Raw genomic sequence first — 16659 nt, 5'->3', positions numbered from 1 at the left:
TAACCTAAGTGATTCTACGATTCTGTGACTTGGTTTGAGCGTAAATTTTGTGGCTTTGGTAGGACCATGTGAAGTGGGACAGGTTTGAATTGTTCTTGTTTGATTACTCAGGCAGTCTCCTTGTGGCAGCCTTGACCTAACTGATGAGTTAACCAAGAGGAAACAGAGCCCCACCCATCGCTGAAGGGGGAGTCCTGGGACCTGCAGAGACCACAGGCCAGAATTGCCTCTCTAGAAGTGCTGCACAGCTCTACCCTGCTTCTGAGCCATCATATATCCCAGTGAGAGGAGGGAACATCTGTGTGGTACAATGCCAGCGTTATAGGCTCCCTCCTGTCCTGTGGGAGGTGTCAGGCAGTCTGGTCTGCTCACAGCTGGAGTTGAGAATCTTTGGTTAATCAAAGAAGGGGCCTGATTTTTTAATCTAAAATTCCTGAGCACTCTGCTAGCTATTGAATTAAAAAATAACGGTCTTATCAGAATGGTAATACTTACAAAATTGATGTTTCGAATATTTTATTACTTTTCAAGATCCTTAATCTATAACTCCACATGAAGAAACCCATGGTAACAATACACTTTTGCTAGCACAGTCAGGGAGGAGCTAGGAAGGCAAAATATAAGGAAATAATGTAAGGAAACAGGAGTGAAATAAGGAAATGGCCATGCTGCACGTCTCTAGATATTTCTTTTTGTTATTAGAGGTGAAATATGCAATGTATTTGCAAACAGGCTTTCAAAGCATACCTATACTTTAATAAAATGAACTGTAGACCCACAACTGTTAAAAGAGCCAAGTGTGCAGAGCAGAGCATGGGCTCTGAAATAGGTCAGCAGAACTCGCACTGTCTGCTTCTTCACTCATTTCCCTGGTGCAGCCTTGGTACCTTTTCAGAAGCATTTCCCAGGCAATGCCCAAGTCTGTGCTGGGATAAGCACATGCTGGGGGCCATCCGAACTGGCACTTTGGATGTGGATGCCCTCATTTGGGCGGGGAAGAGAGTTGAGCCTCATGGATGTGAGGCAGGCTGCCATACTTGGATGCAGCACCAGAGATTTCTCCTTGGCCTGTTTTCTCACCAAGCATAGACAGCAGCACCAACGGGAAAAGGGCTTGAAGCACTACAAGAACTTGTTAAGTCAATGGACAAGGCAAACTGTAAGTGACTTGCCATTGGGAAATGAAAGCAGAATCCACAAGCCCTCAAACTAAGATCCTGGATCTTAAAATGAAACACAGTAATGTCGTTTTTTACTGGGGCTTAAAGCAATATACAAACTTCGAATCTGGAAGACAAAAGCTTCAACGTTACCAAGTCTTCAAAGTCTGCTATCTGGCTTCTCTGCCAGGTTTACATCCGGTAATTTCACCAGAGAGGTAAGTAATTTAGGCAAGAAAGCCCAGCTGTCATAACAAGTTGTAGTACTCCTTTCATTCTGTGGTATGGAGCTCACTCACACAGAGAGCTGAGCTCACAGCCTTTCTCCTGGATCAACTTCTGCTACTTTTTGACTGTGGGACATCATTTGGCTCTGAAATAAAATAGTCTGCATGGATCAAAAAATGACTGTTGCAGATCTGGAACTTTATGTCCATCTCTCTGAAAGAGCAAGTAAATGATGCCACTTTCATGACTTTAAATCAGAAAACTAATTATAGATGTAATTCTCGATCACCTGTCCAGTTCAAAATGTGCTCTGATTCAATTTTACCTCTCAGCTCTGCAGCTCAACAGCTACCTTAGTGATTTTGTTTTTCAATAAATCCTGTAAATGAATCCTTTCTACCCTGAAAACCAGTGTGTTAGCACTCAGATAATTGATGCAGCTATTGATGTATGTACCCAGAGCTACGTTATTCACTTTTCTTTCCCTCAATTCCATTTTTCCCCCCAGTATTGAGTCAGGACTAAGGAGTCCATGTGCATGTGTGTGTAGGTAGTTCTTTTTAATAAACTCAGTGCTAGAGGTCACATTTATAGGCTCAGTTTATACAGTAATCTTTAAAAACAACCAACCCAAGCACTGGAAAACACATAGCAGGGGTTAGTCCTGTCTTGGCAGAGAAATAGGCTTGATTTATTAATAGCTCTTATTTAAGTCTCATTTCCATGCTTTTATGACTACATTGGGTTTTCCCCTTACATGGGCACATGTCAGAGAAGTAATGGAGCAAGAGAAGAGACAAGCCCTTTTTCAGTTCACAGAACCCCAATTCTTTATTAATCACAGCTTGCTCACAATGACATACAGGAAAATAGCACTAATGAAGAGTAGGATATGCAGGCAGCAACCTCCTGGGGAGTAGGGACAACTTCAAAACTGCAGCTATTTTGGGGATGATGTGTTAGGTTTGGTGATACTGTACTTGGCACAAGCACCCTGTCTAGTCATTCCTCCTGCTTCAGCCCTCTTAGTCCTAGGTGTCGGTCACTAGGTAGGGTTTGCTAACACTGAAGAGTAAAGGTCATGATGAATGGAAGTCAGCAGTGTCAAAAAAAAAAGGTAACAACTGGCTCATGGGGTCCAGGTGAAATATTCAGTAGCCTTTTGTACTGTTACGCATGTAATGTGGTAGCATCAGATAAGTATCATAGATCATGGCACCTACAGATAAAGCCACTTGATGCTATCTATTAGTTAGTTGCTCCATCAATAAATTTTCAAGTGGTGAATTAAGCTCACTTTACAATTAGCATTTGTATGGCTGTTGGCATCATCCAGAATTTGCCATAGCTTGATGGTTACAATGTGCCTCATAAACTTGTCTCAAACTGATCCTACTTGCTTTCATTCTGTTGCACAGATGTTTTTGTTGCCTCTTACCTCAAAAAGCAGAAGCAACAAATACTCCACCTGATGATTTAACCTCAATTATACAGCACACTACAGAGTCCTGCAGCATAAATTGAAAAAACATTTTAAGAGCCTTTTGTCTTGGACAGCTGAATGTAAAGTCACAATACCTGTGATCTAGTCACTGTTTCAAGAAAGCTTATTGATGGCAAAGCAGTCTAGGTTATTAGGCAATGACTGGTCTCTAGCACCATAGAACTACTACTGACCTCATGGTGGGTTGGAATGAAAAGTCGCAGGGAATGGAATTAGACATGAGGTGCTTCAAACGAACAGATCCAGCAAATTCAACCGAGTGGAAATAGACAACATCAGAAGCCTGTTACAGGACATGTAAGATTATGAAATAACTTGCATAATGCAATAATTGTATTTTTTAACAAAAATGTAAGTATTTACAAAATAAGATCCAAGTTTTTTAAACATCAAGCAAATCATTCTGCAAAGAGACCGCATCAATTGTGTTTTTATTTTTGTTTCTTTTTTTTTTTAAAGTTTTTTATTGAGTTCTTGATTTTTATTTTTTTTTTAAACCATGTCATACATTTCCCATACTGATATCGCATGATCCATAATAATATAGGCAGGGGGAGTTTACTAATGGTGGGGGTGGGTCACATCCACCATTGCTGTTTTCAGCCAGACAGTTCCACCTGGAGCTCCTTGTTTCTACGGACCTCTGCGGCATGCCTCTCCTGGAAAACATCAAGAAGGGAAAAATCAAACCTTTTTCTCATTTTGCCTGCCCAGGGAGGCTCATGCTGACAACCCATTTAGGTCATGCATTTGATGCTTGCACAAAACTTGTTTCACAGCACAACCACCTTTGAAAGATTCAACTCAGGAGAGGTGTCATCCACCAGACCAGCCTGAGGCATGTTCGGTGCTTACTTTCTACTGCTGCTCTGGAGCTCAGTCTTTTTTATCTGATATGGCCTTATAATCGCCAGCATCTCACAGAGTTTCGTTTCAAAGACCTCATAGCAAGGTGCTGCTTGCAGCATAAAATGTGCCATGAGATCACATCTGCCCTTTGAATTCCTGGATATTAAAGTAAATATAGGGAAAGATGACTGGGGAAATAATTGCCTTCGTGTTGTATGCAGAAGAAGTGTTAGTTACTGTGTTATCTGTAGCATTTAGGAACCAGAAAAAAAGGTCCAAGAATTTCATTCCACTAAGATGGGTTAGTTTGAACGTCTCTAATATCCCCCTACTCTGAACGCTTAAGCTACGTACCCTCTCCATTCTTTCTTTGGCTATGATGAAGAAGGGACATGGTTCCCAAAAATCAATGCTAAGCTCTTCTGTCCACTTTCAGTGATATTGTCTTTTCTTTTACAACAGCAGCTGTAATTAGTTTAACCTTATTTGAGACACTGTTTATTCAGATACTTCTGTGGAAATGGGCCTGTGGTCAGGAACAACAACTGTCAAATCTATTTAATAATGTTCTCCTTAGGATGTTTATAAAACTATTATTTTCAGCAGATTCTGGGGTTTCGGGTTTTTGGTTTACACCTCTTCCCTTTCAACTGTCAAACTATCAGACTTTTATCTCTTGTGTCTGATCCCCTTAAAAAACTCCCAGAAAACTAGATGACAAGAACAAGGTGACAGCAGAAGCAAATGTCCATCCTTAGTTGACTTCAGTTTAAGACACTGCCTAGGTATTTCCATGCATTAGAGGGTATTTTCTGGTAAAAAATTCACGGAAGTCAACAGTTATCTTTTTATTATCTGAGTTGGACTGTGGACCACAGGCCAAAATAGCTTATTTCACCCACTGAACCTGTAAATCAGTTCTGAATGCTAGATTTCATAAGGGACTTGTTCCTTGGTGTTCCTATTAGCTGCAGTATAAAAAAGTTCTCTTTGATTGCAGGAACTTCTAGACACCAACACCTTGGGGCATCCACAGTTCTGTGCAACTTTGGAAGACTTGGACACAGATATCTCGCTTCTCTTCCGGTATATTCAGGATTCACTCTTGTGTTGGCAAAAATGTATAGTCATACAATTTTTAACTACTGGTCAGTACAAATGTTGCCAAATGAGCTACTGTCATCTTTGCTCAGAAGCCTTCCTTGGGCTTCATGCATATATGACATCATACTTTTGTGGAAATGGGGTTTAACAGTCTGTTAACATTAATCAAGGACACAGAGATGTTTCAGCTGTTCTTCCCATTTCCTTTTGGACCTCAAGGATGACTAATTGAATTTTTCCTTTGTTTTCATAAGCTCTGGGATAAGTGCCTTAAAACTAATCTAATGCAAAAATATAAAGTAATCTGAGTATAGTTCTTAAGATCAAGAATTACCCTGTTTGCATAGTTATTTGTAACCACATCCTTTGGGTTTTGTTGTTTCTTTACTACTCTCCAAGACTTTTGTCTCCATCAAAGATGTTGAGGTGCTTATAAAGATCTCCTTGAATATCTCTGAGAGCTATTGCCTTTCTGTTAGTCAATTTACTAACACATTAGAAAGTTTGTTATTGAGGGCAACAAGTGATCACTCATGCAGAACGAATTGTTTTTTCTTAACACTTCTAAACCTTCATTTGCATGTTCCCCTCTTTTGTGAAAGGGGTTTTTGAGAAGGGCACACTTGGTTGCATGGGCGGTTTGTGAATTCCCTATTTCCTCTGACTGCAAAGAAGATCTCCACAAAAAAATTCACTCTCTTTCTTTCAAGACTTGTGGAAGGACAGACACCTTTTGCCATATATGGAAGAATTTTCCCCCATATTTTTTCCTCTTTATCCTCTGAGAAACCAAAAACTACAGACATAGGATAATTGTTTGATTTGATCAATGACTTCTCCTAGAAAATGAAATGTAAACACAAGTGACCTTTCCTTTTTTCACAGCCCTTCTTAAAAGCTAGAAAATCAACCTTTCTCTGGAGACAGTACATCAGGGCCATGAAGATTAAGGCCATGAAGATCTCTCAGTTCTCTCCTACGAGGAAAGGCTGAGAGAGCTGGGACTGTTTAGCTTGGAGATGGCTCAGGGGGATCTCACAAATGTCTGTAAATACCTGAATGGAGGGTGCACAGAGCTGGGCACTTCTCAGTGGTGCCCAGTGACAGGACTAGAGACAATGGGCAAAAACTGAAACACAGGAGGTTCCCCCCGAACATCAGGGAACACTTTTTCATTGTGAGGGTTACCAAGCACTGGCACAGGTTGCCCAGAGAGGAGTTGGAGTCTTCATGTTTGAGGATATTAAAAAGCCACCTGGACATGGTCCCGGGCAACCAACCCTAGGGGCTCTGCTTGAGCCAGGGGGTTGGATCAGATGAGCTCCAGAGGTGCCTTCCAACCTCAACTATCCTGTGATTGTGTGAGTGGTGGCTTAGATAAGCATCAGGGGCTCTGACTAAAAGCACAACATCTCTGCAAAATGTTGATTAGATTCTCCTCTGTAGTCTAAGAGGAAGAGGGATGGTGTGGTTACCTTCTCTTGGAGACGTTCAATAAGAGCAGCTAAATTAGCTTCACGGTTTTCTTTGATCTGTTCCATTTTCAGTATCAGCTTTTCCTCTGCCATTTTGCTGAAGTTATTGTTCTCCTCCAAAGCTTTTTGAAGCACTTCTCGCTCATGTTCTCTCTTCTCTGCCAGATGTTTCAGCACCTGGGCCTCCTGGGACTGAAAACAGAGAGACATGTGGCTTAAATACTCATGTGGAGCAAAATAACCCCTATAGGGCAACAGTTCACTGAGTTTGGAAACTGCATAAAGTTTGTTGTTTTTTTGTTACATGCACTGTTTGGAAAAATCAATTTTGTGAATAAATCAGATGAGTTTCAATAACAGGGGCTTAGAGGCACTGGCTAAATGTGGGGTACATGCCTGAGGAAGCAGCGGAGATGTGTCCAAAGCACTTCTGTTAACAAGAAACGCTTTCATGTCATGATGACCCATTACTGCCCTGCGTCATCTGGATTACTGCAGTGGTTGCTCAACCTCTGACAGCTGCACACTTTTAACTATGAGCATTTTATTTGTAGAGATAGGGGACTTGGGGCTAAAGACACGTACAGTGTTAAAAGGGAGATTGCTAATGCAGGAGAGGTGCAATTTTCACTTGAGTTGGACTATTCTTTAATGCACTTGAGTAGTTAATAAGAGACTTTGAAGTTTACTGTTATGAAAGACAGGCAGCATCAATTCAATGTCTTTTTCCCATTATATTTATGTTTGGCTAAGTCTCACTGCTTAGGAAGGGAAAAAGAATTTTATTCTGCAGAAAATAACATAAATATTTTCAGTTAAAAGTTCAAATTTTGCAAGGAAGATGAAAACTGCAAGTAGGAATTAAACAGATGCAGGCTATGCTCAATATTGTGTTCTTCTTTGCAAACTCACTGCTCAGAAGCATAAGCTTTGTTATTTATTTTAAATCAAATTGCTAACATGAAACCATTAATCTTAGGAGAGAAGCCAAAAAACTTGCAGCATTGGGCCCATTCTCCTGGCAAGTCTGATTGAAAAGACAGTTATTTGGAAACGATAAACAACATCGTACACTTTTGGATAAAAAATAAATTAGAGGGAGCACAAGAAGTAAACAGAAAAGAGAGAATGAAATATGGCTCCGGGAGGCTAAGCGTATATTTCAGTGCAGATCTCAACACACTGTTGCCATTGTTATCTGTAAAAATGAATTAGTTTAAGGCCTAAATTAAGGGCTTTAACCGTTAATTACAATTAGCTGTAATGAATCCTATTAAATTCTGTCATGTGGCTTTAAATGGAGTGAAAAAGGCTGCAATTCTTTTATACAAAAAAGATCCAACTAGGAGGAGAAAACAAATATTTTAATGAAGGTAAGATACACATGAAGCCAAAAGCACTGATGAGGAAAATTAAGGGGATTTCTGGAAAAGGCTGCAAAGACCAGACAGAACATCTTGCAGCAAGACATTGGAGTAAAACTGGCTTTGAAAGGCTATAATGGCTTGCCTGAGATCATAGAAGAGAGCCACTGCCATCCATCCTGGACACTTAATGTATCTGCTTTCACCTCTGGCCTGGCTGCAGTTACAGGCTCATTTCTCAGATTGTGATCTCTGGAGCACTTGCTGATGGGAATGGTCTCCTGAAATGGCTGGTTCCTCACAAAGGCTCTTCCCCCCCATTATAGCATATGATGAACAGAGAGTAATACAGCAAACATTTTTCATCTCTTTGAGTCTCGTGTCAGATAAAATATGTTACAAATGGGAACAAAACCCGCCCAGACAGATGCAGCAAAACCAGGGAATTTCAATGGCGGAATATGGAAGGAGGATGAGCCAAAGGCAAAAGGGCAGAAAGAGCTAGGCAAAGAAGGAATTTTCTAGAGTAACTGAAAAATCATAAAAGTCTGATAAGTTTAACAAAAATATAAAAGAATGTAATAATCATATAATAAAATAAGTTATTTTGAAGCAGACTATTTGATTCCAAATACTTAGAATTTAACAGTTCTTAACTGTAGGCTATTTCAAAATGTAAATAAAGTTATTTTGAAAGATTTGATGCACTGTAAAACTGAAATAATTAAACATCTTCATCTTGTTCTACCATTTTTGGATCAACTTGCGTGGCTCAGTTTGACCAGTGCTCGTGAAGTTTTTCTGTATTTTCTGTTTATTTTACTACTCAATGGCAACCTTTCATTTACTTTTGGAAAAGTTATTGCCATTAAATTTTGCTTGCTTACATGAATTTTGTGAACCCTTTGCTTAAGTCATCTAAAAGCAATGGATATAATCTAAGAATCTATTTCCCTTCCTGTTGGGAGTTTGAAAAGACACTATGAACCTAAATGTAACATCCTTTCCCATGAAACATCTAAGAAGTGACTTGTTAATTTGAAAGGCTAATGTTTCTCTGTGTTTAAATATGTATATATAATGTGTTATAAAATCAGACCTTTTCAGATTTGGAAAGCAGACATTTTAATGGACATATCCATACACTAATAAAAAGTAAGATTTGGGCTATGCATATAAGCAGCATTTTCTAAAAGAGCATTGGCTTTCCACAGGAGGTAGTAAAATGCCTTTGAGACTTAGAGGAACTTGCCCATTTTTCAGGATTTGTTTTCTTCCATTCAAACCCTTTGCCTTCTGGAACTAATTGTTATCCTAAATACAGATGGGCAGTGAAAAATTAGAGTTTCATATAAAGTACACACATTTCTGGAGGCTATGCTGGTAGACAATACATTCAAAAATAATTTGTCCACTAAGGCATGATAATGAAGAAGATCCTTATACTGTAATTCAGTATTTACAGGATGCAAACTGTGTTGGCACCAGTAAGAGACTGTGTGAAAGCCGAACCAGGCCTCAGGAACTAACTGCAACCCTAATGCGATTTTCCTTTACAATATGCCTTAAACAGCATATTGTGAGGTATTTTGAGTGAGGAAAATCACCAATACCCAGGACTGGTTCAAAATATAGGAACTCCCCTCCCTGCCACAAAGCACCCATGGGGTAGAGTATGATTTAGACTGATGTCCCTCCCCTAATGGCATTGTACCCCAGCTGTCAGTCTGCCTATTTCCCTAGTGTTCAGAACATTCTGAAATCCCCTTATGACAATTCTGGAAGGCAGTTGGTATGTTTTTGTACTGGATTGTCAAATAATCTTCTGTTTCTAACACATTTGGCAGAAGAACTTGGCCACCCTCTCTGTTCAAAGTCTACTACACATCCAGAAATGGGTAAATGAATGACCATGGATACCCAGGGGAGCTGGGATTAATAGACTCCCTTTGTTGTTTGTCTTGGCTTTTAACTGCTGTGTTTTGGTCTCACACAGTTCTGCAGTGATGCAGGATTCCAACATACATATGAAGTTTTTATTTCAAGTTTATTTTCAACATTGTATTGTTTGAAGTGCTGGAAAGGGTATTTTCAAATCCCTGATAGTCTATGTTCTAACATACTTGTAAATGGGTTACGATAAGCACTTCTGGTACAGCTGCTGTGAGAAAATGAGTAAAAAAGACTGGAAAAGGGGTGAAAGATAGAGAAGACTAATAAGAAGAGGAAAGTATGAAATAGTGGAGAAAGACAAAAGCAATACTCAAGAGGTAATATTCAGAAGACTTCTTAAATATTACAAAGCATAATCAATGAAGCACAAGCTGCAGAATCTAATGTTAGATCATAGAATCAAAGATTATAGAATGTCTTGATTTGGAAGGGACCTTAAAGATCATCTAGTTCCAACCCCCCTGCTATGGGCAGGAACACCTTCCACTAAACCAGGTTGCTCAAAGCCCCATCCAATCTGATCTTGGACACTTCCAGGGATGGGACATCCACAGCTTCTTTGAGCAATCTGTGTCAGTGCCTCACCACCCACACAGCAAAGAATTTTTCCCAACATCTAATCTAAATCTCCCTCTTTTTGTTTAAAACCATTGCTCCTTGACTTATCACTATCTGTCCTTGTAAAAAGTCACTTTCCCTTTTTCATAAGCCTTCTCTAGGTACTGAAAGGCTGCAAAGTATTGTGGAAGAATAAAAATGTTTATTTGTTAATGTTTAAATGTGGAGGAATAAAAATATTGGGAAACATTCCTGGTACGGATACCTTTGCTCCTAGAAACATACTGATGTGCTGAAAGGATAGTTAATGCAAGCAAATTTCTATGATGTTCATGTCATATTTTGAAAGGATCATGTGCATCCTCAGTTTTTAGAGATGAGTAGTTCCAAAGGAAATCCAAATCTCTTACCTAGCTGGCCAGAGACATATGCAGACAACTTAACGCTCTCTTCATGAGCAAAGTTATTTATGGAAACCAGCTTTGGAGATACATACAGTTTTTAATTATCAGTCACAGGAAGAAAATTCTCCTTATCCAAGTAACAGGTGGTTTATTTTCTCACATTTATCTTTGTTTGACAGATACGTCCAAATATTGAAGTCATTTATATAGAGATAAAAGTAATCCTTTATTACTTTTAAGCAAGAAGTGGGCTTAGACAACTGCTTTTAAATTGGGAATTTCAGCTTGAATGCATTCACCTTAGTCACTAGCATCCTTATACTAGGACGTATGAGGCACATTAGCAGTCATGAGAGTTCCCCTTTCACAGCACATTCATTCACTGGACTGAGTTTTTTTACAATTCAGTTATTCAAAAGAAGCTGCAATAACCTCAACATTCCTCAGTGCATTGTGTACTTAAGAGATACTATTAATACAGCAGAATGTGAAGACAAGAGTAAACACTCCTACTGCAATCTAAATGCCAGGGTGAAGCTTAGGTATGGTGACTTGAAGTACTGATGTTTTCATGGGAAGGAACTGAGGCACGGATTTTTCCATGAAAAAGCATGGAAATGGACTCTAAAATTAGACTTCACTCAGAAATACCCATATGGCAGGAGACATCTGAGCTGTAATCATAGGTGAAGTTCTGCTGCTGGCGAAACTAGGTGGTACAAAATTTTGCTTATATTTAGGTGAGGATCTTTTTATTTTTTCATCCAGTCTGCCAAGGGACCTATGGATCAAAGTTCCTAAGGATGTGGACCGAAAAAAAAAAAGGAGCCCATCCATGATGTGATTCAAGAAAACTCACCTTCGCTTCCTCAACTGGCACATAACTGCTGCTCTCCATGTTGTGACCCATGGGTGTGAACAAGGCATGTTGGAGGGATGAAAGAAGTACCACCTGTGCCCTCTGCCTGATGCTCCCCTAACTACTCATGAGGCATTTTGTGATCTGCTGCACTCCTGTGTGCTTTGAGACAGACCCTGGTGACTAACACAAAATCTTCTCCTAGTTGGTAGCAAATATCTTCCAGTGGGCTTGTATTCCATAGACTTTTGCTTTTTTGACAACAAACTGAAAACTGGCTTGCAGTTTTGGCTATCTTTTGTAAACATTATGAGTGAAGCACTGTATATGGAAACACTATTGAGTATTGTGGCAGAAACATCTGGTTCTGGTGCTGATTACACTTATTATTGGGACCTTTACATGAAAAACCACTTCATGCTGAGCAGCAACAGAAAGGGAAATCAGTAGGTAGGCAAGATAGGGGACAAGTGTCATGGGCAGTGCCTATCCTCCCTGCCAGCCTGGTTGCCTACAAATCTGATGGGAAATCGAAGAGAGGAGCAGGAATGAGACGGAAGAAGAAAGCTCCACGTTTGCCAAGGAAGGTGTGAATCCTTTCTCTGCCTCTTCTCTTACCTGGAGTGGCAGTTTTGTAGGTCCCATGCAATATCCAGGAGGGAACACTTCTCCCCCAACTCTGCTTCCTTCCCTGCCCTGGCAAAGGCTTTTCACCCATTAGCCTGATGTACAGTGTGTAAAGCGTGGATGGCTTTTTCCATGCCAAAGGAGATACGGATTAAGAGTATCAAGAGACACCTCTGGCTGTGGGGCTGGCTCAAAGGGGCAGTGGGCTGGGTGCTGAAGCCTGACGCAGAGTTTGGTCATGATGCTGGCAGAGATGCCCTGGACTGGCTCCTGCTGTGGGGAGATTATCTTGTGCCATTTCATAGTGATGGTATTAAAAACTCATGTAGCTATAAGTCTATATCCAACAGCATGAAAGTTAAAAATTATGACTGTTCTCCTGTATTCGTTGTAGTGCTAAGTTCTAGGGATGAGCTTGATTCAATTTCATCCCAATACAAAGCCATTAAAAGGATTTAATTACATACATTTTCTCTCCCATAATCCAAAGTCTAGTAGAAATGCACATTTCTACTAGAAAAACCATATTTCTACCAAGAAAAACTTCCGCATACAATGTCACAGTGCTCTGATTTCTTAAGTGAGAAGGATGAAAAAATCCTTCTGCTTATCCACCCAGGTGGGAAAATATAGCACACCTATGCTGAAAAAGTAGTGGGATAATAATGACATACTGTAGAGAGGATTCTATAAATGGAAAGGACGAATCTGTAACTAGCCCAAATGAGTCTCGCTGTGTGGTGCAAAATGAAAAAATGCCTCAGGTGAAACCCTGATTTTGGTCTGAGAGTATGAGGTCATGGTTGTCAATGGAGGTAGAGAAAAAGGGAGAGAAAAGGAAAGCGGAGTCTTGTAAAATCTTGCAAGGAAATAAACAAGAATGATAAAGAGGAAACAGCTAAGCAGGAGACTGCTGAAGTGTATGTATTGCTGTAGATGTTCTCATGAGTTTGAAAATTTATTAATGAACACTACCTAATTAACAGAGCAGAATCTAATTCCTAAACAGTGTGAAATTCATTAGCATTTTTTCAAAAAAGGCAATTCTCATCCATTAGTTATACTTGATTTTAATTAGAACTGTGCTGGAAGGACATGATCTAGAACGGTCATGCCTGACAGCTCTTGTACATAGATTGAAAAGTATGATAACAACTGCTATGGTGGCTGTCAGAAAAAGTCTGCCTGGTTTGTCTAGCAGCCAAAAGTAGAAGATACTTAGAGCTCTAGATGAAGCTAGGCAAATCTGCCTGGTTCCTTCCTTGAGATATATATACACATATATATTTCTAGCTTTCAGCAGTCAGCACATTACACACATTCTGAGTCAGAAGTTGCATTCATGTAATAATTTCCTGCAATGTAGTGGTCTATCGATTTTGAACTAAATAATATTTTAATAATCTCTAAACAGTCTGTGATAACAAATATACCTTGAATAAAGAGTACATAAAAAGGTGATTCCTTTTGGAAATTGCTGTCTGATTATTTCCTTGAGTGTTTCGCCTCCTTTGGATTGTGTGAAACAGAATATAATTGTTCTTATTCATCTTCTCATTACCATTCATGACTTTGTAGACTTCTATCTTATCTTTTACCTGTTGTGTCTTTCCAAGCTGAAAAGTGGACTACTTAATTTATCTTCTTATGGAAGATTTTCTGTTCCTCTAATTGCTTTTTTATCCTTGTCTGCACTATACTCCTTTTGAGACCAAAAATGAAGCTAGTAGTTGAGATGTGAGAGCACCAGGGATTTAAACAGTGATGTAAAGAAGCTTTTTGCTCTGTTCTTTGTTCCTTTCCCAGCAATTTCTGTTGCAATGCTAATGTGAAGGATCTTGTCTATTAAAATAACTCAGTTATATGTTCATTCAAAATGAATGTAGTACTAAGGGGAAGAAATGGCAGGTGTCTGTATTGCTATCACTGATTACCAGTCTATTGCATAATGAGTTTTTCTTTCGGAAGAAATGAACAGTAATGAAATCAATGGAATGAAATTTGTGGAACATTCAATTTATATTTATCACCAAGTATATGCATAATATCAGGCTTTTTAATTGCTGCCATTTAATTCTGTGTCCATATCTTTACTTGAGCATTTGTACTCAGCATAGAGGAACTTCACGCATGGAGTTTTTGGGGCATATAATCACTTGGATGTGTGAGAGCTCATACTTTGCAGCAGGTGCTAGTGCAAATGCATATCCTTTTATACACAGTCATGTCCTTTTACCGAATTGAATACTTTGGCAGAAGTATTTCTTTGAAAGACGCAATAGTGCTAATGAGTGTGCATTAGAACCACAGAGTCTTTGCTAGCAAGCCGGCAGAAATGGCAAAAGTGGCAACACTGCAGTGCTCATCTAAATGAATTGTTCAAATTAGCAAGGTCCAGAATAGTCAGGTTTCACTGCAAATCAAAGCTGAGGGCCAGGTTTTAAGGACCTGTCAATAATCCAGACCTACTGACTCCAGTAGACACACATCAAACCCTACACCAGTGTAGTTTCTTGGCAGCAACCCTGATCTGGTCTGACAGGAGTGAAAGGAGAGTGGAGCTGCTTTTCTTGGATCTGATCCATGTGCTATCCGCAGCATAGCTGCTGTCCCTGGACTTCTGTACACATTTTTGTCCATATTGGGAAAAGTTCTGTAAAAATCAGTTTTAGTAACGAATCATATTTTTTAAAAGATAAATGAAAGGCTTAAAGATATATAAGCTTGTTTCATTTTCAGATACCTTCTACCAGGGACTCTGTGGGCAGGTGGAAGAGATTTCCAACTCTTATTTAACTAGTGCAAGATGATTTGCCACAAAATTACACTGATCTTCTGGCTGAAGGGCACAGAAAGTCCTTCTGTGGCTCCTGAGGCTTCTGTGCCTCTCCTTTTGTGCGACAGCAAAAGGAAACATGAATTAACCAGGAAAATATATTATCGACCTTGAATTTTCTGTGGTCATTGCAGCCAGTTTTGATTTTCCTGAAATGGTGCAACACAGCACAAATGCTGGGACCACATAGGACATTGATAATTTCCAGCCTGGCAATTCAGGTTGGCTATGGTGTCTCATTGGCTTTGTCTGTCATCCTCTGACTTAGCTGATCTGGAATTTGTTTTTTTCTCTTTGGAAAAAGAAAAACCAACCTGATCTAGCTCTGACTTAGAGCAAATGAAGACCTCTTCAACACATCAGCCATGATGAAAGCCAAATAAAGAGTTAGTTGGGACTTCCTGCTCCATTTGTGCCAACTTTGTGAAGAAGGTGTAGCAACTCTTCCAAACACTTTTGTGACAAACTTACTGATTATGAAACAGGACTTTACCATTATGGGTAAGGTCATAAAGAAAGGAAGACTTAGTCTGTGGAAAACCCTACAAGGCCAACTTCCAGCACTACTGAGACTGCTAGAAACGCCTCTTAACAGCTGTACTATGCTAGTGTCTTCATTGAATGATCCAGAACATGCTTTATTCAGGGCTGATGTTCCTCCACACTGCATAAATAAGACATTTAAGCTGCCTCAGGCAGGCCTTGTGAGAAATTCTCATGGGCACTACCTGGTAGCTGAGACAGCAGTTGATTGAATTATACATCCATCTCTTAAACTCAGACACCAGAAGATTTGTACTGGTTTTCAGCAACTATTATAGATGTCCTGAATGAACCACTTAACTTATATTCACACAGTAAGCATGCGTATTTGAGCCCACCTGGGCTCCTGCCTGAAGTTATCTGTAATACGTGATGCATGCTTCCTCAGCATCAAAACCAGTGAGGCTTGTTTGCAAGCTGCTGAAAGAAAATACACTCATGCGTTTCTTTAAACACGTTAATAACTTTTATCCATGCAGGCCATTGTGAGTCAGTGATGTCAGTGGAAAACATACCAATGGACAGGAAACTTGGCTACTATCCTGTACACTGTCACATCTAATTATTGGCTTTTTTTTTTAAGGAAAGATACCTTTCTCCTCTCCTCTGCAGCCTCCAGCTTTTTCTGGATCTCCTCAAGAGAGAGTTCTTTCTTCTTTGGAGAAGCTAAAGTTCGTGGTGCTTCTGAGACTGGAGATGGCGGCTTTAGGATCAGTTCAAAGGCCTGGCCTGAGGCACGTTTGTTGATTTGTTTCACTTCCATGTCTGCACAACAAAGTGTGAAATGGTAAGTCCTTCAATAGGCCAGCAGTATCGAGGGGAGATCAGAAGCACTGACAAAAGATTTAGCATCTTTGCCTTGGGCATTTTAAATGCAATGGCATATTATGGGCTGAAAACTGTTCTCAGGAGTACATTACATTTTATGTGTAATAGCTTAATTATACCTTAATGTCATAAAGATAAAAATTTACAGCAATTTTGGAAGCTTATTGGGGTTCTGTGTCATTTCACACCCCTAGCGAGCAGTGCCCAAGCTGATTAATTTTTTAAGTCATGCTTTCATCTTTTCTTCATTTCTTTGGGAATTATGTCAGCTATGAAGAGCCTTAATTCTCAAATGGGGAGTAGGGAAAGCACAGCTCAGTATGAGAGGGATAGCTTTAAAAGTTTAGTTAGCTGCTATTAGGAACAA

The 16659-nt window shown here is 39.7% G+C and overlaps 1 protein-coding gene across 1 annotated transcript in view; it reads right to left on the bottom strand.

Moving 5' to 3' along the window:
• Positions 1–2192: 2192 nt before the first annotated feature.
• Positions 2193–16659, bottom strand: part of STMN2 (stathmin 2) — a 37224-nt gene continuing 22757 nt past the window's right edge. Inside the window, exons 3-5 of the mRNA XM_051770658.1 lie at positions 16057–16229; positions 6321–6512; positions 2193–3551 (exon numbers count right to left, since the gene is read on the bottom strand). Of these exons, the coding sequence (XP_051626618.1) occupies positions 3492–3551; positions 6321–6512; positions 16057–16229 (425 nt within the window). The 3' untranslated portion in view covers positions 2193–3491. The remainder of the gene's footprint in view (positions 3552–6320; positions 6513–16056; positions 16230–16659) is intronic.

The sequence above is a fragment of the Manacus candei genome, unplaced genomic scaffold (genome assembly GCF_025592945.1).
Source record: "Manacus candei isolate 608988 ecotype Guabito, Panama unplaced genomic scaffold, ASM2559294v1 h1tg000008l, whole genome shotgun sequence".
NCBI classification, from domain to species: Eukaryota; Metazoa; Chordata; class Aves; order Passeriformes; family Pipridae; genus Manacus; species Manacus candei.
This window is presented reverse-complemented; position numbering and strand designations above follow the sequence as displayed.